Source organism: Phalacrocorax aristotelis, chromosome 1, assembly GCF_949628215.1.
Source record: "Phalacrocorax aristotelis chromosome 1, bGulAri2.1, whole genome shotgun sequence".
NCBI lineage: Eukaryota > Metazoa > Chordata > Aves > Suliformes > Phalacrocoracidae > Phalacrocorax > Phalacrocorax aristotelis.
Genome location: NC_134276.1, coordinates 95,371,313 through 95,396,902, shown reverse-complemented (window position 1 = coordinate 95,396,902; position 25,590 = coordinate 95,371,313). Strand labels below are relative to the sequence as shown.

General features: G+C 39.7%; 1 protein-coding gene across 1 annotated transcript in view; it reads left to right on the top strand.

Moving 5' to 3' along the window:
- The first annotated feature begins 379 nt into the window (after positions 1–379).
- Positions 380–25,590, top strand: part of MED14 (mediator complex subunit 14) — a 37,780-nt gene continuing 12,569 nt past the window's right edge. The window contains exons 1-19 of the mRNA XM_075098275.1: positions 380–697; positions 2,563–2,589; positions 8,087–8,192; positions 8,872–9,045; positions 9,822–9,951; positions 11,656–11,784; positions 12,160–12,267; positions 13,124–13,256; positions 13,817–13,967; positions 16,587–16,698; positions 17,334–17,459; positions 18,349–18,427; positions 20,014–20,173; positions 20,547–20,741; positions 21,334–21,468; positions 21,890–21,966; positions 23,887–24,047; positions 24,325–24,471; positions 24,564–24,655. Coding sequence (XP_074954376.1) covers positions 516–697; positions 2,563–2,589; positions 8,087–8,192; positions 8,872–9,045; positions 9,822–9,951; positions 11,656–11,784; positions 12,160–12,267; positions 13,124–13,256; positions 13,817–13,967; positions 16,587–16,698; positions 17,334–17,459; positions 18,349–18,427; positions 20,014–20,173; positions 20,547–20,741; positions 21,334–21,468; positions 21,890–21,966; positions 23,887–24,047; positions 24,325–24,471; positions 24,564–24,655 — 2,424 coding nt within the window. The 5' untranslated portion in view covers positions 380–515. The remainder of the gene's footprint in view (positions 698–2,562; positions 2,590–8,086; positions 8,193–8,871; positions 9,046–9,821; positions 9,952–11,655; positions 11,785–12,159; positions 12,268–13,123; positions 13,257–13,816; positions 13,968–16,586; positions 16,699–17,333; positions 17,460–18,348; positions 18,428–20,013; positions 20,174–20,546; positions 20,742–21,333; positions 21,469–21,889; positions 21,967–23,886; positions 24,048–24,324; positions 24,472–24,563; positions 24,656–25,590) is intronic.

Genomic DNA, 25,590 nt, shown 5'->3' with positions numbered 1-25,590 from the left:
CCACCTTCCCGCCCGGCACGGGGCCTCGGGAAAGCAGCATCGGCCCGGGCTAGGCGCCAGCCCGCCGCCGCTCCCGCCGCCTCTCAGGAGGAGGCGGTGCCCACACCCCGCCCCAACGGCTGGCACGCGCCTCCCGCCGCCGCCGCCGCCGCCACCACCACCGCCGCCGCCGCCACCTGCCGGCCCCGCCCGCTCCAGCGCCGCTCCCCTCCACCCCCCTGCTCCCGGTTTAGGCTTTCCCGGAAAGGTTCTCTTTCCGGTCCACCACAGCTGTTCGCTTCCGTTTCCGTGCCCCCAACATGGCGGCGGCCCCTGCGCCAAGTGGGCTCTAAGCGTTGCAGAGCCCCCTCGGTGCCGCCGCCACCCGCCCGCCCCAAGCGCCGGGACCCGCCGCTGGCCTCCCCGCTCCTTCCGTGCGGGGCGAGCCGGGCCGGGCGCCGGTGCCGCCGGGAGCGCCGGCCGCCCCGGGTTGCCGAGCGGCTCCTGCCCTGGGTTGAGGCGCTGCCGCCGCCGCCATGGCGCCGGTGCAGCTGGAGAGCAACCAGCTGGTGCCGGCCGGTGGGGGCCCCGCATCAGCTCCGGCCCCGCCGGCCCCCGGGGCCGTGACAGCCGCCGCCAGCCCCGGCTACCGGCTGAGCACCCTCATCGACTTTCTCCTGCACCGGACCTACGCCGAGCTCACCGTGCTGGCTGACTTGTGAGTGCCCCCCGCTCCCCCCGGGCCGCCCCCGCGCCTCTCCCTGCCCGGCTGCCAGAGCTAGCCGTGCCGCCGCCGCCCCGCAGCGCCTCGGGAGGATGAGGAGGCCTCGCCGGGGATCTGCCCCGGGCCCCGGCCGGGGCTGGGGGGAGGCGGTTGCTCCTTCCTTTTCTCCCACCCCGGGGAAATGCTCTGTTCTCGCAGGTTTGTCTCTGTACGGGGGTGTGCTCAGGGGACAGCAAAAGCTGCCAAGTGATCTGTTAAAAGGAGAGAAGATGTTTGTGAGGAACGCGGAGCAGCTGGATGCGAATTGTCTGGTTAAATGCTTAAGTTTGCCCTCCAAGTTACTGTCAGAAAACCCAACCGTAGTGGTTGTACCAATAGCGAAATAGATGAAGCCGAAATGTATGAAACTAAGATGTTTTCAGATGCCGCAACTCCTTGAGTTACCTGTGTACTTTTAAAAATACCATTTGATTATTTTGGAGAAAGAAAATAAGTTATTTACTTTACAATCTGGTGTGCTGATGTTGTTGTGTTTGAAGTGGCAAAACAAAGGAACGTTTTTGGGCCAAGAAAAACTTTAATGAAAGCATGAGGACTCTGAATAAACCTGTTTCCCTTTTAGTTTGTTTAACCTTAGAGGTTCTTGTGGGGAACCTGTATGTTTTAAGAAGTGACATACAGAACAAATGGGGGGAAAAAGATGTATCGTTCTTGTAAAATACCGTATCTGGTAAGTGTGCAGAGTTTTGGTTGACTTGGGGTGAAGAGCAATCAAACTCTGGAAAGGACGAGGAGTTTTAGAATTTTAGTTCGCTTTGCAAGAACTTCCAAAATGCCAGTCAAGAAGTTTTTCCCATATGTTTATGGAATGTGTAGGCAGTAGTTGACACTGTATGCTCTTCTGTAGGAGCACGTGCCTGTGATGTGTTTCATTCTTGTTTTAATGCATAGAACAGGTCCTTTTTACTTCAGTACATCATTAAGGTACAAAATAAAATGGCTGCACATGGGGAATGCTTTGGGCACTTTGATTCACAAGTAGTTTATGAGCTATGTGATGTCCCCTCTGAAAGCAGAGCGAGCTAGAGTTTTCCACTATATTTCCCCATAATACAGGGATTTGGCTAGTAGAAAGCCCAGCTGGGAAGTATCATCCTCCTTCCCTCCAGCAAAATGATTTCTCTTTCTTTTACTAGCACCAGTCTAGTCCTAGAATAATAAAAAAAAGAAAAGCTTTTTGAATGAGGTGCCAGTGATACTTGTAGAACATTACAGAAATACAGTTCCGTCTCTGCAGTAGTATCTGTCACACAGGTCTTTGGTAAAGTTGTGGAGTATGACATTTCTCCACTTTTAGACTGATAAAAAGGGAAGAGAGATTCATTTCAGGCAAGTCAGGAAACTGCCAATTTTTAACACCTGCTGCAGATGCTACTATGAATTAATTAACTCTAGTCATGGATGCTTAATTGAGAGTCATCAGTTACAAAGCACAGGCAGTGATACTGTGTGGCTCACTAGCTCAGCAGAAATCTTGGGATTTCAACACCCTTCATCAAGCTTTTAATTTGACCAGTTCCAGCTTACCTGGTAGAGAGTAGTGGCAAGTGCCCTGTGGTGCTATTATATGCCTGATTCCCGCCCCCCCCCCCCCCCCCCCCCCAAAACCAGGCTGCTTTTTAGAGTGGTTAAGCTACAGCTACTTCCTTTATCAAACATGTTATTTAATTGTATTTAGGAAACACAATTGTAGAAATTGTGTTCTTGTACTTAGTTGAAGGTTACTAACAAAATTTCTAGTAGTCTGAAATGCAGTAGACCAATCTATAATATGCTTTTTGTTTTCCTTTTTAATATAGATTACCAAGAAAGACTGATATGGAAAGGTGAGTTACAGTAAGCAAGTCTGTAATGCATGTTAAAAGACAGACCTTTGTTTGGGGTGTTAAGGTTAATATAGAACTTTAAAATTTAAAATTAGGAGAAAAATATTTTATTTAGATTTTATGCAAGAAAATAAGCCGTGTCTGTCTTGCTGTCACTACATAGTTTCATGATTTTTCTCAGCATCAGTGGCAATATCGGGTTTTTTGGGGTTTTGGTTTTGTTGTTGTTTGGGCTTTTTTTTGTCACACTGTTCAGTAACAATCTGTTGCTGTTATAGTGGGTAAACTATGCCCTTATTAAGGACATTTTTCTCTTCATGAATCTTGAAGCAATGAAGTGACAGTAAAGCTGATGTGAAAGGGAACTGTGGTTTATTTTTCTGTTTATTTGTATAAATTTTATGGAAGTTGTCAGAAAATTGTTTCCTTTATTTGTGTTGACATGCTAATTGACCTAATTTTCTTTGGAGACATATAGCAGCTGTGATATTCCTAAGGATGTTAATAAAGAATGATCATTAATTCGGTTATCTCAAATATTCCAAAACTCTCATCATGTGTTGTGGAATTAATACAGTTTTTGGGGAATCATAACCTGGGATGATTCCTTGTGCCCCTTTTCCTTAGGCATAATGTTTTATGAAGAGAAACAATCTGCTTTTTGTTGGGTTTTTGTTTGGTTGGTGGTGTTTGTTTTTTGTTTTTTAATTATCACTCTATTTACTGAGGAAATTACATTCAACTCTGGGTCCAGAGCTTCCTTGTACTGGTGGGGGGCTTCTGCCATCTAGATGCTTAGCATTTCTTGGTAAAGCTGGAATCTACTTTGTGGGGCACACAGGTCTGGAGCAACATCTTAAGTCCTAATGGATTACAGAAATAAGAAAGAAAATAAGACAGCCCTCAATGGTCGCAAAGTATGTCCTGCAGTTGAAATTGTACTGAAATCAAATGTTCACATCCTTGTCAGCTTTGACTTAGAACTATTCTTGATGAAGTAAGTGGCTTTCCATCTCTTGGAGGAAATCTGTAAGGGAGGTAGTTTATAATTATCCAGATTATTCTATTTTTCCTAACTTTGAGAGCTGTAATGGCAACAGTAGTTGGGCTTCAAGCTCTGTTTCTTGAAGCTAGCCTGGCAACATGGCATACATACTTTGATAAAGATCTGATGGTATTATTCTCTAATAAAGTTCATATAAAATTGAAGTTCATTACTATAGTGCCTAGCTAAAAGATGTCATGATAAGAAACACTGATAGGAATTTATGTATCATAGTATCATATGGCTTTTCTTTGTAAAGAGTCATTTATTAGTTATCAATGACAGGAATAAATCACTTTTGCAACAAGAAAGAAGTGGTTGAATTTAAAAAAAACCAAACATATTAGTAAAATGAATAGTGCTGAGTTCTGGGGGAAATCCAGGGGCTTGTTTCTTGATAATGGAGACCTTTTTTAGCTAAGTATTCTTTCTATTTTCCTTTTTATCCTTCAATAAAGTGTAATACATGGAAAACTTGTATCTAAATACAGTAAGGGCTGTATAAGATTTAACTGGAACTTTGATTATAATCACTTTGCAAGGCCCTATCTTCTGTTGTGGGGAAGTGGAAAGTAAAACCTTACACCTGCATTTCTGAATAAACAGTTCCTGCTGACAAGTATTTAAGGGAAGTGTTGTTAAAATACTTCCAAGAACTACATAAACATACTGTTTTCCTATAACCAGGCAGTTTTCTTACTGGTTTTGCAGTAGTTTATGAACAAGGCTGTTACTTCTCAACCTTGCAGCAAACACACTTCATCTACACAAGATTTAAAAACATTCAGAACTATTGTAAATACGTGTTATTCACAACTTCACCAACAGTGCTATTACACACCTAATTTTTGTGAAAACATTGAGTTCCATTCTTTTCCAATGACAAAATAAGTCATTTCACTCCCTTCATAGACATGGATAAGAATTTTGGTTGGAAAGGTACTTTGGAGATACCTAGTCCAACCCTCTGCTTGAAGTAAAAGACAGTTTCAAAATTGGTTCAGGTTGTTCAGGGTCATATCCAGTTGATTTTTAGATACCTTCAAGGATGGAAATCCTGTAGCCCTTCTGGGCAGCCTGCTTCAGTCTTTGCCTCTCTGTCTGTTTCTTTTTTGTTTTCTTAATGTCTGACTAGTTTTTCACTGTTGTATGTTGTGGCTGTTGTCCCTTACCCTTTTGCACTTTTGTGAAGAGTCTGGTTCCATCTTCTCTCTAACACCCCTATAGATATTTGAAGATGGCAGTAGGATCTCACCATAGCCTTTTCTTAAGCATAAACAAACACAGCTTTCTTAGCCCCTCCCGTGTCATGTGTTTCAGCCCCTACCCACTTCTGTACGGCAGTATCTGCCTTGGCTAGGGAGTATAAAATTGGACATAATGCTTCAGATGCAATCTCGCACGTGCTGACAAAAGGTGAATAATCCCCATCCTTGAACTAGGTTGCACCAGTGCTAATACAGTCTGTCATTGTTGCAAGGGCATGTTGCTGATGCCTGTTCACCTGTCCACCAGGACCCCCAGGTCTGCAAAGCTGCTGCCCAGCTGCTGCTTAGTACCCAGCTTGTGCTGTTACATGAGATTGTTTGCTTCCATATGCAGAACTTGGCATGTGGTTTTGCTGAACTTCATGAGGTTCTGTCAAACAGTTCCTCCATCCAGCTGAGGTCCCAGTGTTTGCTCCCACCTGTTTGGCATCACCTGCAAGCTTCCAAAGAGTACATTCCTTCGCATTGTGCAGGTTGTTGATGGACATGTTGCATTGTACTGGCCCCAGTATTGACCCTCAAGGAACACCACAGGTTACCAGCATTAAAGAAATCCAGCTGGTAGCCAGTCACAGCCTTTTATTCCTGGCGGTGCAGCCAGTTTTCACCAACTTGTGCCCACTTACCCATGCCATATCTTACCAGCTCGGCTACAAGGATGCTATGGGAGATCTTGTCAAAAGCTGTGCAGAAGTCAGTGTAAATGCATATTCTGTTCTCCCCTTGATCACAGGCAATTACATTGATCAGGGATGGTTTGCCCATGGCAAATCTGTGCTGGATGTTCCCAGGCTACTTTTGTGTTTGTTATTTATCTGGACATAGCTTCTAGAAAGACTTGTTCTATGAATTTTCTTCTTAACTGAGCATGGATCAGCTGGCCTGTAGGACCCTAGATACTTTTTGGCCTTCTTGAAGAAGGGCATGATGTTTGCCTCTTTACAGTCATCAAGACCTTTGATCACTATGGCCTTTTGAAAATAATAGAGAGCATCTTTACAGTGGCATAGGTCAGCTCCCTCAGCACCCTTGGATGCATCCCATCCACTCCAATGGACTTTTGTATGTCAAGCTTGCCTAAGTGGTCCTTGATACTCTTCTACTGTAGCTAATGGTTCACTCCCTTAGACTCAGCCACTAGTCTGAAGGATCTGAAACACCTGAGACCAGAACTTACTAGTAAAGAACGCACTGAGTACCAGGGTTGTTAGAAAGCTTTTTAATGTGCTTTGCTTTGCTTTTATAGGCCTTGTAAATATACTCTTTCCTTAAGTTTTGTCATCTTTGAATAAAATTTTTTGTGCAGCCCAGCATAAGGTCCTGTATCTATAATGAAGGACAAAAGGACGCAGAAAAATTGACAGACTTCAGGTTCTTGTAGGAAATAGATGGATGTGAATTCCCAAGGCAGTTGTCATTCAGGGATGATGGTGGTGGTTCTGGAAGCAGGATGTTATCAAGTAGAAGTAACAAGTCTTCTGCAACTTCATACACGTGGTATTAATGGAACAGTTACTGGAACACTATGTCTAGTTTTATCAATTTTTGTTATTAAATTGCTGTGCTTTTTTGGGGGTGGGCGGGGCAGGGGGGGTGTCTACCTTTGATTTCCAGTCACAGAACATCAGTTTGAATTTTTCTTGCGATCATGCTGTTTTCACCACAGAAGTTTGCTAGACATAACTGCTAGACTTTAGCAACTTTTATATGGAGTTTGTCTGAGAGATGATTGGCTTTCCAGTCTCCCTGTGGACATCTTTAAAATCCCATAAAGTTTTTCTGAATCTTTCAAAATTCTCAACATCTTGTTTTCATAGTATAGTTACTGTTAAAGCAGCATGTACCTATAGCAGTGTGTCCACGACTTGAAATCTTAATATTAGGCTGAATGCCATTCTAAAACATCTGCTCTAGAAAGCAGAGAAGTAATTGGCTTAATGCCCAAGTTCTTGAATGAGGTTTGTCATGTGTAATGCAAGAAACTGGACCAGGTGGTATTAGTTGTGCTTCTGGCCTGAATGTTCATCTGCTACAAGCAGATTATGCTTTATGTCTTGCACAAAAGAGCCTCATTACACCAACACCTTCAGCAGAAACAGGCTTTATCTCTATTATGTATTTTACAGATTAGGATCAGAAGGAAGTGCAACTTCTGTTTGGTAGAGGCCAGTATCTGTTGCACTGATTAATGTTCTTTTTGTCCAAATGCTTTTGTTACTTTAGAAAACCATATCAGGAAAACATCTTGGATTTGGGTTTGTGGTTTTCTTTTTTTTCAAAATAACTAGAAAACTGTGGTGAAAATAGTGAATTTAACATGTGGAAAGGGAGGGAAGCCTCTATAAACAGTAGATGAAATGGGATTTCAGAGTGTATTTCATGTCTTGTCTAATGCATCTACAATATAGATCTGTAATGCAGGGGGAGAATCTGGGTTGCCTCTATTATGTTCTTTTACGAAAAATAACACCTAAGATATGCAGACATATACTGCCTTAGTTTGACTATCTCGTACCAAGCACAGTGGGAGGAATATTATCAATTGTCAGTAATTTCTCCTCATCCCAATTTCTTTGCAAGGCAGGAATAGAGAGTAAAGTAAAAGGGTGGGGGTTTTTTGTGGTCTTCCCCAACACAACCCCATTTCCTAGCAAAATGGTAGCATATTGTAATATACTGTGTAAAGATATCTTAAATTTACTACTGTGTTATTTTGATTAGTATCTGGGTTTTTGGTTTGGGGTTGTTTGGTTTTTTTTTAAGTGAATGTCAGTGTAATGTTATTGCCAAGTCCTGTAACCCTTAGGTGTATTGCCTTGTCTACTTAAAACTTAATCACAAGCCCTGGGGAAATCCTGTAAAAGGTATAAAGATAATTCTGTTGAATTCATTATCGAATTGTTTCTCTTAAAATCAGGGATTAATTCATGTGAGCATGCTTTTTTATTTTCCCAGACAGTCTTGGTTAGAATCCATGTCTATTGTTAGCATTTAGGTATTCAGAACAGTGAGCTTTTTTTTTTCTTCCATGTTCTAATCAAACAAGCCATATATTAGTGATGCTTCCATTAAGACAATTAGAAGTTAACTTTTCAGCCTTTTTTTTTTTTATTGGCACAGAGTTAAATTGCAGCTTTATTATATATCTGATCACTGGCTTAACGAATGTTTGGGTTTTTTCCAGAAAAATAGAAATAGTGCAGTTTGCAAGTCGCACTCGTCAGCTGTTTGTTCGTTTGTTGGCCTTAGTCAAATGGGCTAATAATGCTGGAAAGGTGGAAAAATGTGCGGTAAGTTAGCAACAGAGTTTGGTATGAAATAATCTCAAAGTGGTATGGGATTTTGGTACACCCTAACTTCTCCTTACTATAGAAGTTAAAAAAAAAGCCTTTTTCATAGGCAAACGAATATAAAATTATAACCAATTTCTTCCTACTTAGAAATTGTATAATCTTATCTTTTAACAGTTCATGTTCCCAAAAACTTGCCAGTGGCAAAAAATAAAAGGCTTGTCTGCACATAGTTTCAGGAGTGCTTTGGGGGTTAGGTGGTAGGACAGGGAAGATGGTGATCTCAGTATGTCAGTTCTTATTATCACTTTCATTCTGCTCTTGGTTAAATAAGAATAAAGTCCAGAATGTTACAAAAAACAAGCACCAAGTAATCACAAACAAGTGTGGTTGCATTCCAGTAGCCGTCATGAGATAGAGAGCTGTGAGGCTTTACAGCTCCTCCACAGAAATGGAGGAGCATCAGAAATGGCATTCAGATTTGAAGTGTCCTTGCATAAGAAATGGCCAGAATATTCATTCTTTCTTTGTTTTATAGATGTGATTACTTGAATTGGAAGTGACAGATAAAATCATATCAGCCATGTGCACTAGATGAACTGAATACAAAGGAACATTGATTTGTGCATTTTTTGGACATGTACCTCTTTTTTCTCTCTCCCCCCACGGTCCCCTACAGATGATATCAAGTTTTTTAGATCAGCAAGCCATTCTGTTTGTGGACACTGCTGATCGTCTGGCATCGCTAGCTAGAGATGCTTTGGTTCACGCTCGTCTACCTAGTTTTGCTATCCCATATGCTATTGATGTTTTGACAACTGGATCATACCCGCGTCTGCCTACCTGCATTAGGGTAAATAATGCTACCTTATGCTGGGGGTGGGGAGGGAATCCCCAGTACAGTATCAAATGCATGTTCATGAAACTAATTGTCTACGCGCAAATGGAACTGTAGTTTAATACAGGCCTAGTGCCAGGTCTCTGTAGTGCCAGTTTCTCATGCAGAGCACTTCCTATTTGAACACGTTATGCTTTCCCAGAAACACATTCTCTCCATTTAAACTAGTTCTCCTCTAGGATGAGTATAGTAGCAACTCTTCTTCCTTGGTTCTTTAAGTATTTGCACGTGCTTAGCCACCATCCTAGAGAAATGAAGTGTGAAAAGGAGACACTGGCATCTGTTGTTCTTGGAGATTTTGCGTGCATTTGGAAATGTACTGAAATACTTACAGCTCTTTCTAATGCTGGTGCCTTTTCATACTGATAAAACGCAGAATAACAGGATTTTGTGAAGTACTATAAACAGTAGTACCTGTGACTTAGATCTATAGCTACACATAAGGATTGGCTTTCAAATCTTAGTATTTAAAAACAAGTTCAGCCTGATGTAAGGCCCTGAATTTATTTAATTGATCCAAGTTGAGCAATTTTATTCACTGATCAGTCTCAAGTAAGATGTGATCAACTAGGAAACAAATCTGAGTCTAAGATACAAAACTTCGCTCTTGTGTAATGGTTCTGTAGTATTTATATTTTCAGACTTCTAGTCTGGTTAGTTTTCACCATTCCTACTGTCAATGTATTATACTTGTTTGAGATATGTAGACTAGTTCATGTTTATTTTAACAGGATAAAATAATCCCTCCTGACCCAATAACAAAGAGCGAGAAGCAAACCACACTTCATCAGCTAAACCAGATTCTTCGCCATCGACTAGTGACTACAGATCTCCCTCCACAGCTGGCAAATCTTACAGTTGGTAAGAACTGGAATTACTTTTTGAAGAATACATTATTGCAGGCTGATTTAAAATTGTTGCGTTAGTGTTAAAGCAAAGCTAAAAGCTTAAGTGAGACTGTTAGGCATGCTCATTGAGACTGGGATCCTGTCTTTGTATGACATCAAAATATGTCTTTTCCCCTTTTGAAAAAATGAGGGCACTGATAATACTGCTGAAATTTTACTTACTTTCAAGAAGAAATCCTGTGCAGGTAATGGCAAGAGGTTGTAGACATTGTCTTGCTCTTCCAGCAAATGTGTTATGAAAGAGTCTTAGGCCTAACAATGTAACTGCTTTACCTTAAGTTAATTTAAAAATGCAATTTAATTAAACTGTTAGGTCCTTCTGTAGAAACTCTTTGAACTTTAGCTTAAACGAGTCACTCTAATGTTGCTTTTCAAATCTGTTTTGATATTAATCTTCATGCATAGACTCTGTTCATACTTATGCATGCCTTTTGTCTGTGCCTCACTGCAGTGCCAGATCTCTTAATCTGTTTTCAAATCTCTGTTTTCATCTAACTCAAGTAATGGTAGCTATTAAGATGGACTTTTTTACAGGAAGGATGGCTATAAACTGGACTAGGTTATTGCAGAATCACAGAGAATAGGACTGGAATGGTCCTAGTCCATGCTTTTAACTAAGACAAGGTTAGCCATGTGTAAACCATACCCCACAGACCTAGATCGAAGATGTTTCTCAAAAATCTTAGTTTTCACTGGTCCCTATCTGAATGCTTGCAATGTCGGTATTAAAGCCATTTTTGTCTAACAGAAGTATAAATGGATATATGTCTGTGTTCTTCAGATTTTTCAGTTAACATTTCAATGACTTAGTTTCTCTTTTAGGGTTAAGAGTGTGTGTGGGATGTTTGTGAAAATGAAACTTCCGGAGTTAAAATGGTTAAAATTTCAGTATGTCTGTAATTGTAAAGGTGTATGTCATATTTCATTAAGTAATTGAGAAGAAGGTCGACCCACAGTTTATAGTAAGGACTTGTACTAAATTGTTTGCTCTGCCATTCATTCTCTTCATGACCTTGCTTACATACTTTTGACAGTCTTTGTTCCCAGTCCTTGAAGCTGATAGCAGTGTTCACAAAAGGTGGGAGGATATATATGTCAATTAGATAAAAGGTGTATGTAATCTTTGCTTGTGTGCATATATGTGAATTATGCAAACAATTTTCTTCCTCACATGAAAATGGAGTTATATTTTTTAACATTATTTTAACATTAACGTTTTAACATTACAGAAATGGTTTGCAGTGAGATGTGTTTCCAGGACTAGATTTCAGCCTGGGCTGAGATCGCGTTCTGAACCTCCTTTGAATATTGCTTGAAGTAATCATTGTTGATATAGTAAAGAATTTGAAAAATTAAGCTAGGTGTTTTGTTTGTGTAACTTGTCAGGCTGGTAGTTAGCTCAGTGTTACTCTGGATTATGGTAGCAGAAGTGTTAGCAAGTTATCCTGACTGAAGAGCTACTGTTAAGGACAGTTTGGGACATCCATCTGTCCGTGCTGCTTATTGACACTGGTTCTGTTGCGAAGCAGCTGTAAGTTGCACAGAGCAGAAACTATAGGGAAGTAATCCTTTGCGAGTGCCAGGAGCTACCACCCTGATATTTTGAGGCATCTTAGGAGACTAAGTGAAATATACCATTTTTTTCTTTCTTCCTTAGCCAATGGCCGTGTGAAGTTCCGAGTTGAGGGTGAGTTTGAGGCCACCTTGACAGTGATGGGTGATGACCCTGATATCCCCTGGCGCCTTCTGAAACTGGAAATTTTGGTTGAAGACAAGGAAACTGGTGGTAAAAAAAAAACATTTACACTTTCTTTTTAACATGATGTTCGTCTCTGATGACCTATAGGTCTTGTGATAGCAAAAGACCCTGTATAAACAACTTAAGATAATGAAGCTGTATATACTTGTCCTGTTTCCACCTTGCTCTGTATGCATTTGATACCTTAACAATGGTGGACTGTGATGGTGTAGTAGACTGACTGAAATGTCCAGAGTAAAACAAGGTTGTGTTTTTTTTTTTTGTTAGAAATTCTGATACGGAAACTGCTCAGTACAGTTATATCTTTCTTTTTTTTTTTCTTTTTAATTTATTATTCTATTTAATTATTTTAAATACCTATTTTCCTGATGTCTAACGCGAATTATTTTTAATTCACGGAAGATGGTCGAGCCTTGGTTCACAGCATGCAGATCAACTTCATCCATCAGTTGGTCCAGTCACGACTGTTTGCTGATGAAAAGCCACTTCAGGACATGTACAACTGTCTGCGTATCCTTCTGAAAGTTGCTTCTGAATAAGCTGTGTAATGTAGCCTTGCCCTTCCTAGCAGCTGGAGGTCAAGAAAGATGGATTCCCTTTTAAGCTAGGGGGAAACGTCTGGACATAAAGTAAAAATGATGGCCTTGGAAACAGTTGTTCTCATATGCCAGCATGTAAAATTTGATTTTACACGCTTAGTCAGCAAAGGTAAAGGTGAGGTACTCAAGACAACAGGTTGTGTCGGAAGTCAGTGTGGCAGCAGCTGGCTGCACGTGCTGATTTCAGAGATAGAATACAGCGCTGACTTGGAAGGTATGGGAGCTGACCAAGAACTGCAGTAAGGTGATGATGGTGTGTTAACTTTTTTGCACCTGTGTGAATAATAAAATGGGATATAGCATGTGCAGAAATAGCGCAGTGACTTTCCACGTACAAAAGGCAAATTGCTTGACAACATGAAAGAGTTTTCAGTGAAACAGTTTCTGCAGAAACAAGTAGAATCATGTTATTTTAGGGTGACCATGGAAAATGAGGTTAGTGGTAGCTATAGGGTGAATTTAATTTTTGTTAGTAATCTTTTCCCTAAAAGATGGTCAGAGTGAAAATCAACAAAACAAAGCTGTTGTGACACTCTTGTCCAACACTCTGTCTAAAACTCTAGATAACAGTTAAAATAAAGGCAAAAAAAACCTTTGAGAAATATTTGATGCTGTTTATATGTCTTTATCTCTGGATTAGCACGAGTGTGTTTTCAGACAGCATCTTGTCTGACTTTGACAGATGGATTAATGTAGTGTACAGAAACAGATTTATGTAGTGTACAGACTCTTGGGAGGTCTTATATTTTCTTAACTCCATTTGTTAGACTCCTTCTGCTTAGCACTTCAGTTGGAAGTCTTGCATTCACAAACACTAATGCTGATTCGAGAGCGCTGGGGTGACCTTGTGCAAGTGGAGCGATACCATGCAGGGAAATGTCTCTCACTCTCTGTTTGGAAGTAAGTTCATTTTAGAAGGGCTGTTAACAAACAATAAATGAAGTAACAGGAGGGTTTTCATTTACTAAGCTTGAGCCAGAATTTTCAGAATTGTACTTTCTTTTTGATGTGAGACTCCTAAATTCTTGTGATTAAGTACCTAAACATGTGGTTGACTTGCAAGGAAGTAAGAGATATACATTATTGTACAGTAGAGCAATGGATACAGTCATAAATCAGCTTGTATTTATGGGGCTATCTAACTCAATAAATGAATTAGACAATTCTTTGTCAGTCTTTCACTGTATTTATAGCTCGATTTGCACTATATAAAATTTTAAAAAGTAATCCAAATGCTCTTCTGATTCTGTGTTGAATTTGCAGCCATCTAAAACTTCTTCATGTAGTTATAGTTTACCAACAGTTCTGCATTAAAATGTAAACTAAAACACATGTTTTTATTCAGTTCAGCTGACATAATCTTATTTTTATGTAGAACTCTCAGAATCAAGGATTACCTACTGAAAAGCACATTTTCTGCTATTCCTGTTACATGGTTTAATTATTCTCTTTATTTTAAGTCAACAGGTGCTTGGCAGGAAAACAGGGACCGCGTCTGTTCATAAGGTCACTATTAAGATTGATGAGACTGATGTCTCAAAACCCTTACAAATATCTCATGAGCCTCCACTGCCAGCCTGTGATTCCAAACTGATGGAAAGAGCCATGAAGGTAAACGTTTGCTTTGCAGTAGGTATCTAGTTTTGTAAATCAAAAACTTAAATATACTTTGCATTGTCAGTTTGTTTCACTTTGATTCTATTTAAAGAGCTGTTTCTAAGATTTCTAGTCAGTAGTTACTCTAGATTGTGGGGTGTTTATGTTGGGACCTAAAATTGTTGTTAGAAATTACTGGCCTTCACTTCATCTTAAAAATTACATCTACTTTACAGTGCATTATATACCACTTAAGAGACAGAATGCTGAGGCTGGGGGGAAACAACAGCAAAGTTTCAGTTATGTTTAGTGTTTGGCTTGAAATGCTCTATAGGGAGCCAGCTCTTCCCTTGGAGATGCAGTGTAAACTTCCTCTGAAAATCAGGTCACCCATGCTGTTTGAGTTTGCTACCCAGAGAACTGGGTATTTGCTTTAGAAAATCTTACATTATGATTTGGAAATCTTGTTCAAAAGAGCTAATGTGATTTGCTTGTTACAAGTGTTAAGTGAAGCTCGGTTCTATGTTATCGCTAACCAAATTGTCACATGGCCTATTTGAATGTGCCTTTGTATTGTTCAGATTGCCATATGTTAAAGGTGGGATTGTTGAAATGATCCCAAATTAGTAACTGCAGTCAACTTCCTGCTTGAATAAGGCTTTGCTGGTGATAATTCTAGATCTTGGTTAATGACATCTAAGAGAAACTGCGTTCTAGGATTTATAATAAGTCTTCTGTAAGTTCCTGAGCAATCTGGCAATTTTTATTTCAGAACAATCTGCTGTTCCACAGCAAAAATATCTGGCTGTGATATACCAGAATGCATGTTTTGTAATGATTTCTTACAGTGTTTGGGTTTAAGAGAGTTAATAAACTGGAGTGAATGGTGTAGTTTTCAAACTTTCAGTGGAGTTTTTCCACAGGGAAAAACTCTTCAGCTCAGATTCTTCACCTGTCTTACAGAACCTTCTACTGATGATAGCCTTCACCTACTGTACATACTTTGTATTTGAGCCTCTTGGTGCATCTTGTTTACGAAGTCTGATAGACAAGTCTATATATGGTGAATGTCAAGAACTTCATATGCTTGGGCCCCAGGGGAATGTGGGAAGCTTAGTGGAGCATAGTAGCTGTCTATTGTATTTCTAGAGTAGAAATTCGACTATAAGTATAGTAAATATATACTAAATTTACTCATTTAATAGCCAAAATTAGCATATTTAGGTTACTAAGTATGCAGTTCATTTAGTGGAGATACTGTATTTATCCCTAAATCCAGAAAAATGTGCTTGATCTAGAACATCTGCTGAAGATCCACTGGAGCTGACGCAATCTAAGCTCACTGAATCATGTCTACAGCCTGTAGATTAAGACATGAGGCCACTGTAAATTTGAGATTTATCAAAATTAATGCTGACTCCCTTTGTAACTACTTGCTATGAGCTTAAAAAATTTATCAGCTATGGTATATACACTGCTGTTTTAGTGTTTGAGTAATGATCTCAGCTGTAATGACGTAGATAGGACACTGTGCTTCTGTTTATTTAAGATACTATATAAAACAGTGGCATGAACAAATATGTTTGTCTAAGCAGATTTTTATACATTAACCTACTGAAAATTGAATGTAGCTATAGAACCTGTAGTCACTTGTTTGTGAGGAAGATTTAACTCATAGAAGCTTGCTGAGTTGAAATGCTCTTGTGGGTGGCTGAAGACTTGATTTTTTAAGGGCTTGTCTCAGAAATAGTCTTTAGGGGAAGGTCATTTTGGTATATATGAAGGCATGTACTGGAATTCTGTATAATTCTGTTCTGGTGTAAACTTCTGCATGCATCTCTTATGCTAGAATAAAATTTGAGTTTAATTTGCCTTGAACAGTTTGCAGAGCAATGTGAAGTTAACTAGAAAAGGGTTTTGCAGTAACCTGTAGCTTTGCTATGCAAATATGTAAATATTAGGACTGTAATGTGAATGGATATAAATACAAATGCTTGAATTTAGGTTGCACAAGTAAGCTACAGTTAATATAAGTGGTAGCATAAGCTTCAGCAACTAGCCTCTAGATACCCCTGGGTCCAGTGCCATCGGTTGTATTCAGTGTCTGCCACTGCTTCTTCACTGACTGCGTTGTTACCGCGCTAGCAGGACTGAAACTAGTTTGCTGTATTTCATTCTACAGCTACATATGTGTTTGTGTAGAGGCAACCATGTTTTAATACGGGGGGGGGTGTTGTGGTTTATTTTTCTTTGTGGTTTTTTTTTTTTTTTCTTAGATTAAGCTAGTTATAAATGGGTGCACGCTAAGCTGGAAAATACTCCGGCCTTGATCCAGAACAAATAGGTCTGCACAAGGAGTGGTAACAGCATAGTTTGCGAAACTTCTTCTCTTTTACATTTTCTTCTATTCTACTCTCAGAAACCCTCCCACTGCCTGCTGAACAGACAGAATCTTATTTCAGTTTGTTATGTTTATAGTGATCCAAATACTCAAGTTATTAGTTCATTTGGTTCTGAGCAAATTCTTTCTTAAGTGATTGTTTTATTAAGTTATGTAGCTTTGTTCCAGTGTGCTAATGCATGAAGTCTACACATCCAGTTTGAACTTACTCAAGTACATTCCTTCTTTAACAGATTGACCACCTATCAATAGAAAAACTCCTAATAGACAGTGTCCATGCAAGATCTCATCAAAAACTCCAGGAGCTGAAAGCCATTCTTAAGAGCTACAATGTTAATGACAATTGTATGTGTTTTCTACAAGTTTGTTTCAAGTTAATTTCCATTTGTGTCTAGGAATGGTTTCCTTTTTTCTTGGCCTTTCTTGTTTTCATTAATATAAATAAAAAATATTAAAAACTGAAGGGAGGTGCATTCAGAATTAACAAGACTTAGCTTTAAATTATTCTGCTTGGATAACTGTAAAATTCTCATACCTCTAAATTTAGTATAATAGATGAAGCTGGTAGAAGATCATAGTCTGGGTTGAAGGGTTAGAAGTTGCCTACTGTAGAACGTGTATGTATTCAGAATTGAAAAATCATTCACTGTCTTAAGCTAACTTTGGATAAGATTTTGCTTAAACTGTTGTGAAACTATTGGGATTCAAATTGAGCTTATAATCGTGAAGTAGTGAGTTAAAAGATATTCGAGGATTAATAATCTTCAAATTTGGCCTGTCTTTTCTCACTGGTTTCTTACTAGCACTATTTTCACAGAGAAATTCTTATATTCAATTCCCTCTTTATGTTAACAGTATAACAATGTGCAAGTGAAGATTGCTTCTGTAAAAACAGACAGGATTTGTGATTATAATGGGCTAAGTTTTAATATGGTGAGATTGAATTTTGTGTCAAATTATTAACATCAATTTTTGTTTAGCATTCATTGAGACGGCTCTTCCAACTCTTGTGATTCCGATTTTGGAACCATGTGGTCGATCAGAGTGCCTACACGTATTTGTTGATCTCCACTCTGGAATGTTTCAACTGATGCTGTATGGTGTTGGTAAGTAGATGCAAAACCAGATTGTATTTAATATCTTGCAAGAATCCCACATTATGAGGTAATTTCATGTGAAGAGTTCTGTCAAATCTGTGAAGTTCTGTAAGTAAATAAGGGTAATGCAAATGAACACCGCACTTAGGTCATCATCTAGGTATTCAAGTTTGAGGAATGGAGAAGTAGATCTTTGTGCTTAAAAGTCTCAGTTCAGTTAGGTATATTTTAAGAGGACAACAGACTAAATATTGCTAGGCATCACTGTAATGCATGTTCTTTATGACTCATGATTCCTGGGTTGTGCTATTAATGGGTGCAGGCATTTCATATCAACCTGACTGAGAATTGTATTATGTGACCTGATACATCTTGAGTTACTGTTCAAGTCTTAATTTCAGGTTTCAGATTACTTAAGAAAATAAGTGAGTTCTTTTAGTTTATTTGTCTAATAACATACTGCTGTGGTTTTACAAGCGTTATGGGTCATTTGTTTTGTAACTTAATCTCTCATTTCAAAATGAGCCATGTGGAAAAGACAAGGGGCAACAATTGCAAGGTGCACCAGGAGAGATTTCATCTCACTATAAGAAAGAAATTTTTTACAGTGAAAGCAATCAATCACTGGACCAACCTCCTCTGCCCCCAAGGAACGTGGTGGAGTCCCCATCACTGGAAGTTTCTGAGGTGCATTTGGACTGGGTTTTAGATAAACTCATCTAGGCTCTTTTTCCCACAGAAGGTTGGACCAGATGATCTTTTGAGGTCCCTTCCAACCTGGGCTGTTCTATGATTCTGTGATTAATTGTTAAATTAGATGAGGCACTTTCATTAAAAGGCCAAAATTTTGTTCGAAGAGCAGATGTTAAGACCATTCACTCACTTAATGTTTTCGTAGATCAACTGACACTTGATGACATAGAGAAGGCTGTTAATGATGATATGAAGCGTATCATTCCTTGGCTTCAGCAGCTCAAGTAAGAGACTTGAATGATTCATTTAGTTTGCATAGAATAAATCATCGTATTTGTATTTTGGACAATCACACTTGCATGGCTTTGTGTTTTGCTGCAGTAGGGAATATACTTTCTCCCTGTTCTAAGCAACTTTGAGTATTTGCCATCTCCTCTAAACGGGTGGAAGAAATCCTGCTTTTGCTTGGAGTTGATTCAATAGTCATCCTTTAGTCTGCCTCCCTACATGTAGCCTCATGGATTGCTGTGTGCACACTCTGCATGAAGTCTTTTCGCTTTAAGTCAGTAGCAGACCACTTGCTTCCTGAGGATCTCATTTTGTATTCGTGTTCATTTTCTATGTCCCTTACTCCACTCTGTGTCTACAGCTGAACTCTGCTTGGTTCTCATCAAGAACAATCTCCCTTCTCACAATAGAGGGAAAACCAGGAAGTAGCCTAGGATGTTTTAAATAATATCTGTTTATCTTCTAACACTTCAGCCCTTGCTGGCTTAAACCTCTAATCTTCCTTCCATAAAGCCCTGAGATTTAGGCATGGGTTGCATTTGGCTCCCCTAAGAGGTTGTAGCAAATAATACAAATACAGTTTGCATCTGCATGAAAACCAAGTTCTACCTGCTCTGTCATTTTGGAAATTCCCAGTACTCTGAGCTAATTGCAGGGTGAAACCTCTATTTGAGAGATGTTGCTTCTAAAAGAAGCATGATGACGCATGAAGCACTGGCACCCTGGAGAAACTAATCAACCTCCCTTTGTTATAAATAATGTACTCGAGATAATGGATTGGGTAGTGCTGCAGTTTATGAGGAAGCTAGGCAGTCCCACGAAATGTCTTTTAGGACAGCTATATCTAACATGTATCTATGAGAATAAGTGCCGTGTGTTGTGATGGAAGGGTGCTGAGCACCCACACTTACCACTGCTGTTTTCAGTGGGAGTTTGACTGAAAAACCAAGCCACACATTTCTGAGCCCCTTTCAAGCCTAGTTAGGCTTTCTGGCCTTGCTACTATAGCCAAAACCCACTGGAGTAGAATAATTCCAAACATTAGAATAAGTTTGGTGTCTTGCATGTGGTTATTCATGTCCAGACTTCCTCAGGTGAATGAGTTTGTAACATAATCCAGAGTGACGTAGTCCAACTTTGGTGACTTTTTTTACTGTATTGCTTACCAGCGTATGGGAGCAAAGATTTTCTTTTCTATACCAAAAAGTAATTGAAGATTCTAAATTGTAAAATAACTGTAATCTGCATGTTTTTTAGTTTGTCCCTTTTTTTTATATTATAATTTTACATTGTTTTGTATTTAAAAAATTATGTATTCCTTCAGCAAATAATTTCAGGGCTTTTCTTCTTAAATGAACAGCTGTCTGTTACTCAAGCTGAAGACAGTATGTAAAGATAGTAATAAGAAAATAAAAACTTCTGAAATTTTCTGTGTGATTTTCTGTGTATAGCTTGTGCAGCAGTGATAGATGTTGACTTAGAATATGACTGACTCTTAATTTGACACTAATGCTCTGAACAGCAGTATACTAGAATAATTTAAAACAGCCTCAGGGTACTAATGCCTTTATTTCAATGCAAGGTTCTGGCTCGGACAGCAACGTTGCAAACAGTCTATAAAACATCTTCCTACAGTGAGCAGTGAAACTCTTCAACTAGCTAATTATGCTAGCCATCCAGTGGGAAATCTTTCCAAACACAAATTGTTTATCAAACTCACTCGCCTTCCACAGTACTACATTGTAAGTAACTGAAAAATGTTTCTATCTTTTGCTCCCAGGCATGGATATACCAGACAGTTTGTACTGTTAATACTGACATTAGGAACCAAGTGATTGATGTAGTCCTCGACTCTCCCCTCTCCCTCCCTTCTCTCATTCCATGTGTTTGTTAAGCATAGAGAGGAGGGGACCTAAACGTTTATTACTCAGTGACCTTCCCATTCTCTTTGTTTCCTGAAAGTTCAGTCTTCCTTCTCTTCTTGGATCCCTTTCCTAGCCCCAATATTAGTATCTTGAAAGAGCCTAATGTCTTTTGGGGGGGGAGGATAGGAACTGATGTAGACCTATTCTTAGCTTGAAGGTCTTCTCAATTTGTTGTTTTGTTTAAATATAGGTTGTAGAGATGTTTGATGTTCCCGGCAACCCCACAGAACTGGAGTATAAGTACCATTTTCTCTCTGTGAGCTATGCTGAAGGAGACGACAGCCCTGCTACTGCACTTTTACTACAGCAGTTCAAACCAAACATTGAAGAGTTGGTACTAGACACAAAAAGTGGTAAACAAATGAAAAGTGGTGTCAAGCGCAAGGTACGTGCTTCAAAAGCCATTGGGCTAGTGATCGGGCATGAAAGCTAAACATTTGTTCTGAGCATCAATACCAGCTTTAGTAGTGTTGTTTCAAAAGTTTGTATGGCTGACATCTTACTAGTATTGCAGCTTGGTTCTCTGGACTGCTTCCCTAGGCAGATGTTGGGAAAATATTTTGTAACAGTTGTCTTTTAATTCATGCCAGGTCTTCTCAGCTGTTCTAAAGAGCCAAGGCAGAGCACTGAGCTGAGGTAGCTAGAGTAGCTTGTACACGCAGAGCGCTGGTATCTGCGTGATATGCTTTGTGCCATGTAGGTGTAGTCTTTGAAAGACTTGGAAGGGCTGATAAGAGTTACTTCTTGGGGTCAGGCTGACATGGCTTAGTGATATGTAAATACTATTTTAAGGAAGGAGGTGATTATAAAATTACTTTAACTGAATTGCTTCAGTCCTGAAGCAGCCAGATCGTTTCAGGAGTTTGTGCTCAGGGTGTGATTCTTTTAAAACTTGGATGAATTAGATTATTCTCTGACATATTTTCCAAATGTTTACTCCAAATACACAAGTACATTTGTCTTTATTTTAATTCTAGTTATCTGGTGATCCATGTTCCGTAGAACCTAAGAAACCAAAACGGTCGGGAGAAATGTGTGCCTTCAATAAAGTGCTAGCTCATATTGTAGCCATGTGTGATACAAATATGCCATTTATAGGGCTTCGTATGGAGGTATGTATTAAGAAATATTTTTCCTTCTTCCCCTCTGCTAGTCCTGATTCTCTTGTCTAGGTGCAACTATTCAGCAAACTTGTGGTCATGTGTTCACTTTGGAGTTTGCCCGCAAGCTGAGCCCGGGTGACTGATGTTCTACACTGGGTTGTTCCAGTATTGTAGTTGGTTTTCTAATACCAAGCACCGCAAAATGGTTGAAAAGTTGAGGGAAAAGGGAAAATGTGAGGATGAAAGACACGCTTGTGGGAGGGGGTGGGAGACAATTTTATACCAGATTTGCGCAGACTGTTTTTTGGCTTTCCAGTGCTTGAGGATGTGAAACATCTGTCACCCTTGGGGGGGGGAAGAAATCCTTGAGAAAGTTAGTTATTTTTCTTGACATTTTGCTTGGGATAATATTTTTCACGTTCATTCCTAGTTATCTAATATGGACATTCCTCACCAAGGAGTACAAGTAGAAGGAGATGGCTTCAGCCATGCGATACGTTTGTTAAGGTAGGAGGATGTGCTCCTTTGTTTCAATGTATTACTGTACATATGCTGGAGAGAAAAAAAGGATTGTTTGGAGAGTAACAATAAAAATATTGAGGAGGGGGGATTTTTCATTAGTTTGGGTTTTTTTTTTCTTTTACTATTTTGTCTTGCATTCTCATGTGAAGCAGTGCTGCAGAAAGAGGAATATAAGAGTAGACACAGAGCCAACTGTAATTTGTTTCCTTCATTGGCCTAAAGTGGGGAGCTCTGAAAACAGCCTGACAGTCCTCAATCCTAAAATCCAGGCAGTGCTGAGGAAGATATGGTGATGATTCATGAACATGTAATTGCAATTTTAGATCAGATCAGAGGCCTACATATTCCATATGTTATTTGACAATTACCAGTATGTGATACTGCAGAGGAAAATACAAGGAATCTCAGAAAAGACCATTGCAGGATAAAAAACTTGTAGAGAAAACACCTGAGAATCATAAAGTAATTTAAGAGTGGAAGGGACCTGTGGAGGTCATCTGGTCCAACCTCCTGCTCCAATCAGGGCTGATCAGCTGTGTTTTCCAGTCTCCAGGGGGTTTTGTGCACTCCCTGGGCACAGCGATCTCAAATGCTGGCTAGCGGGGAGTAGTGACTTGATTGCCTGGCTAATACAGCCCAGGATGCAGCGGTCTGTCATTGCGGCAAGGGCACACTGCTGACTCCTATTCAGTTTGTCTCCCAGGCCCCCAGCTTCTTTTTCTGCAGAGCTGTTACCCAGTCAGTCAGTCCCCACCCTGTGCTATTCCTTGAGGTTATCTCGGCCCAAGTGAAGGACTTCGCCTTTGGTTTGGTTGAACTTGATGAGGTTCCTGTTAATTCATTCCTCCAGCCAGTTGAGGTCCCTCTGAATGGCAGCCCTGTCCTCCAGCATGTTAAGTGCTCCCTTCAGTTTGGTGTCACCTGCAAACTTGCTATTCCTTTGCATCACGTAGGTTATTGAAATTGTTAAATAGTATTGGCCTCTGTGCTAACCCCAAGGAATGCCAGCCACAACCAGCCACTGATTGGATCTGCAACTGTTGATTACAATGCTTCCTACCTGGCAGTCTATCCAGTTTTTCACACCTCTTGGAGCCTACTTCAGACCTCACCAGTTAAACTTCAGATTGTTTTATGAAGTAAAACAGATTATATCAGTTTAAAACATGAAAAAGAAAACCCCAAAGACACCTTCTGGAGTAAAACCTTCTTAATTTCTTTCATGTTGCAGAAATGTCTAGTGATATAAAAGCATCAGTCTCTAAATGCATCAGGACCTACCTTTTTAATTTTGCATATGAGCAGAGAAGTACTGAGAACTTGTGAGCTGAAGTTGAGGGTGGTATATGAAATTTCTGGAGAGACTCTCAACGGCTTTGAAGAAGTTGCACGTGTTTTTACTTGAGCTTTATTTAGTCTGTCTCCTGAGCTCAATTCTCACATTGGGATATAAGTTATGAATAAATAAGATAACTGCCAGGTTGTTCGTTGCATTTAGAGTGAGCTTTTTCTAGAAGGCAAACTGATTTATGAATTCAGGTTGCCACAGAATTTTTTTATTTTCATCTTTTTTGGCTTGTTTCTCTGTATAAAAGCTATATACTGGTGTGCTCTTACTTCCACCAGGAGACCAGGGCAATTCAACACATCCCTTAAGAGTTTGTAATTCGCAGGTGTTGAATCCATATAAAAATTGGTCTTAACTCAGAGTGCTTTTGTAACACACTTGTTACAGTCCTTGAAGAGGAATAGGATATTTCACTGTGCAGCCCAGCTCTCTTTGCTGCTGATTTGTTCATTCTTTCATGTCCAAACTTGGAAGCCCTTCAGGAAGTGTTAGAGAGTAATATTTTTAGTTTTGGAACTGTACTGTGTTTAATGGAAATCCTTTTTCTTCATGAATAGAATTCCTCCCTGTAAAGGTGTAAACGAGGAAACACAGAAGGCTCTGGACCGATCTCTTCTTGATTGCACTTTTCGATTACAAGGTAGAAATAATCGCACGTGGGTGGCTGAGCTGGTGTTTGCAAACTGTCCGCTTAATAGCACTTCATCCAGGGAACAAGGTAGGTTTTGTTTAGGAAGACTGGTAAATTTTGTTTCTTTGTGTTTTACATCGTCTGTCCAGTAGGTCTGAGATTTTGGTGTTACTGGACAGCCATCTGCTCTTGAGATTTCTAATAAACCACAGTGCACCTGAATTAAAATTTTGTCTGCTGAGTTGATGCACTTTTATTATTTAAATATGTTTCCTGGTCACTTGCCACCGCTCGTTCCGAGTCTGTAAACCACAGTTCAGGAACCACTAGTTTAATCAGTATTTACAATCTCCTAACACTGCAGGACCAACCCGTCATGTTTACCTGACGTATGAAAACCAGTTATCTGAACCAGTTGGAGGTCGCAAAGTTGTTGAGATGTTCCTTAACGACTGGAACAGTATTGCTCGGCTGTATGAATGTGTCCTGGAGTTTGCACGATCCTTACCAGGTACAGAAATCATCTCCTTTTCATTAAAATGATGTGTTTATGGATTACAATGTTTTTTTTCACTCTAACTCTTCTCCCTCCTCTCTTCAAAGACATACCCAACCACTTAAACATTTTTTCAGAAGTTCGTATCTACAATTACCGAAAACTTATCCTCTGTTACGGAACTACCAAGGGGAGCTCAGTAAGTAAAACCTAAGTGCACTTAAAATATATGATTGAAAACAGAATGGGTAGGCATAGAGCTCTCAGAATTGTGCTACAAAATACCTCCTTGTATTGCATTATTGAATTAATATTGATGAGTGTAGAAAAGACAAAAATAGAGGGTTCCAGATTACCAGTTTGCTAGGCTACTAGAAGTTCAGAATTTTTGAGAATTTGTGTAAGATGCTTCAGATTGTGGGAAGGACAGTTACGTGCTTCTGATTGATGAAAGCTGGTGTGGCAGCCTTTTTCTGACAAACTTGTGGTAAGTGTTGGTACTGGTCACTGTTGCATACTGGGATATATGGACGTATGTAGGCTGTGTGCTTAATGCTGCCTTAGAAGAAAGGACTCTAACAAAGTTTTAAATGTGGTACTGTGCTTTCAAACGAGAGGTGGCCCTTAATTATTTTACAGCAGTGCTGTTCCCTTGTTCAGAACTCTAGTTTACTCTTCAGTATTTGAATTTACAGCTTATTGATTACTTTGATAACTGCGTGCTTGCTCACACCCTTGCATTAAATCAAGGTAGGAGAGGAAGTAAGTGCACATTTGTTACAGGCTAAGAATGTACTTTTCTGTGGAACCGATGCAAAGTAGCTGATGCAGTTGAAATTTACTTCCTGGAAGGTTTTTGTGTTCATGTTCTACACTGAATTTTAAAGAGTATTTCTATGTGCATTTTATTGGGACAGTTAATAAGTAGCAAGAGTAGCAGTGTGGATTTTGCATGTCACTTCCTTATATATTAGCATGTCCAGTTCTCAGTTTTGTGTGATACAACTGAGAAAACCAGTCCACCTGCAGCAACTCATTAATCAGTTCTCTGTAGCATGAATCTCTCAAGTTTCATTTTCTCTATCTCACCTTTGGCAGAAAAGGCTTTTGTTCTTTCTGATTGACTTAAAGTAA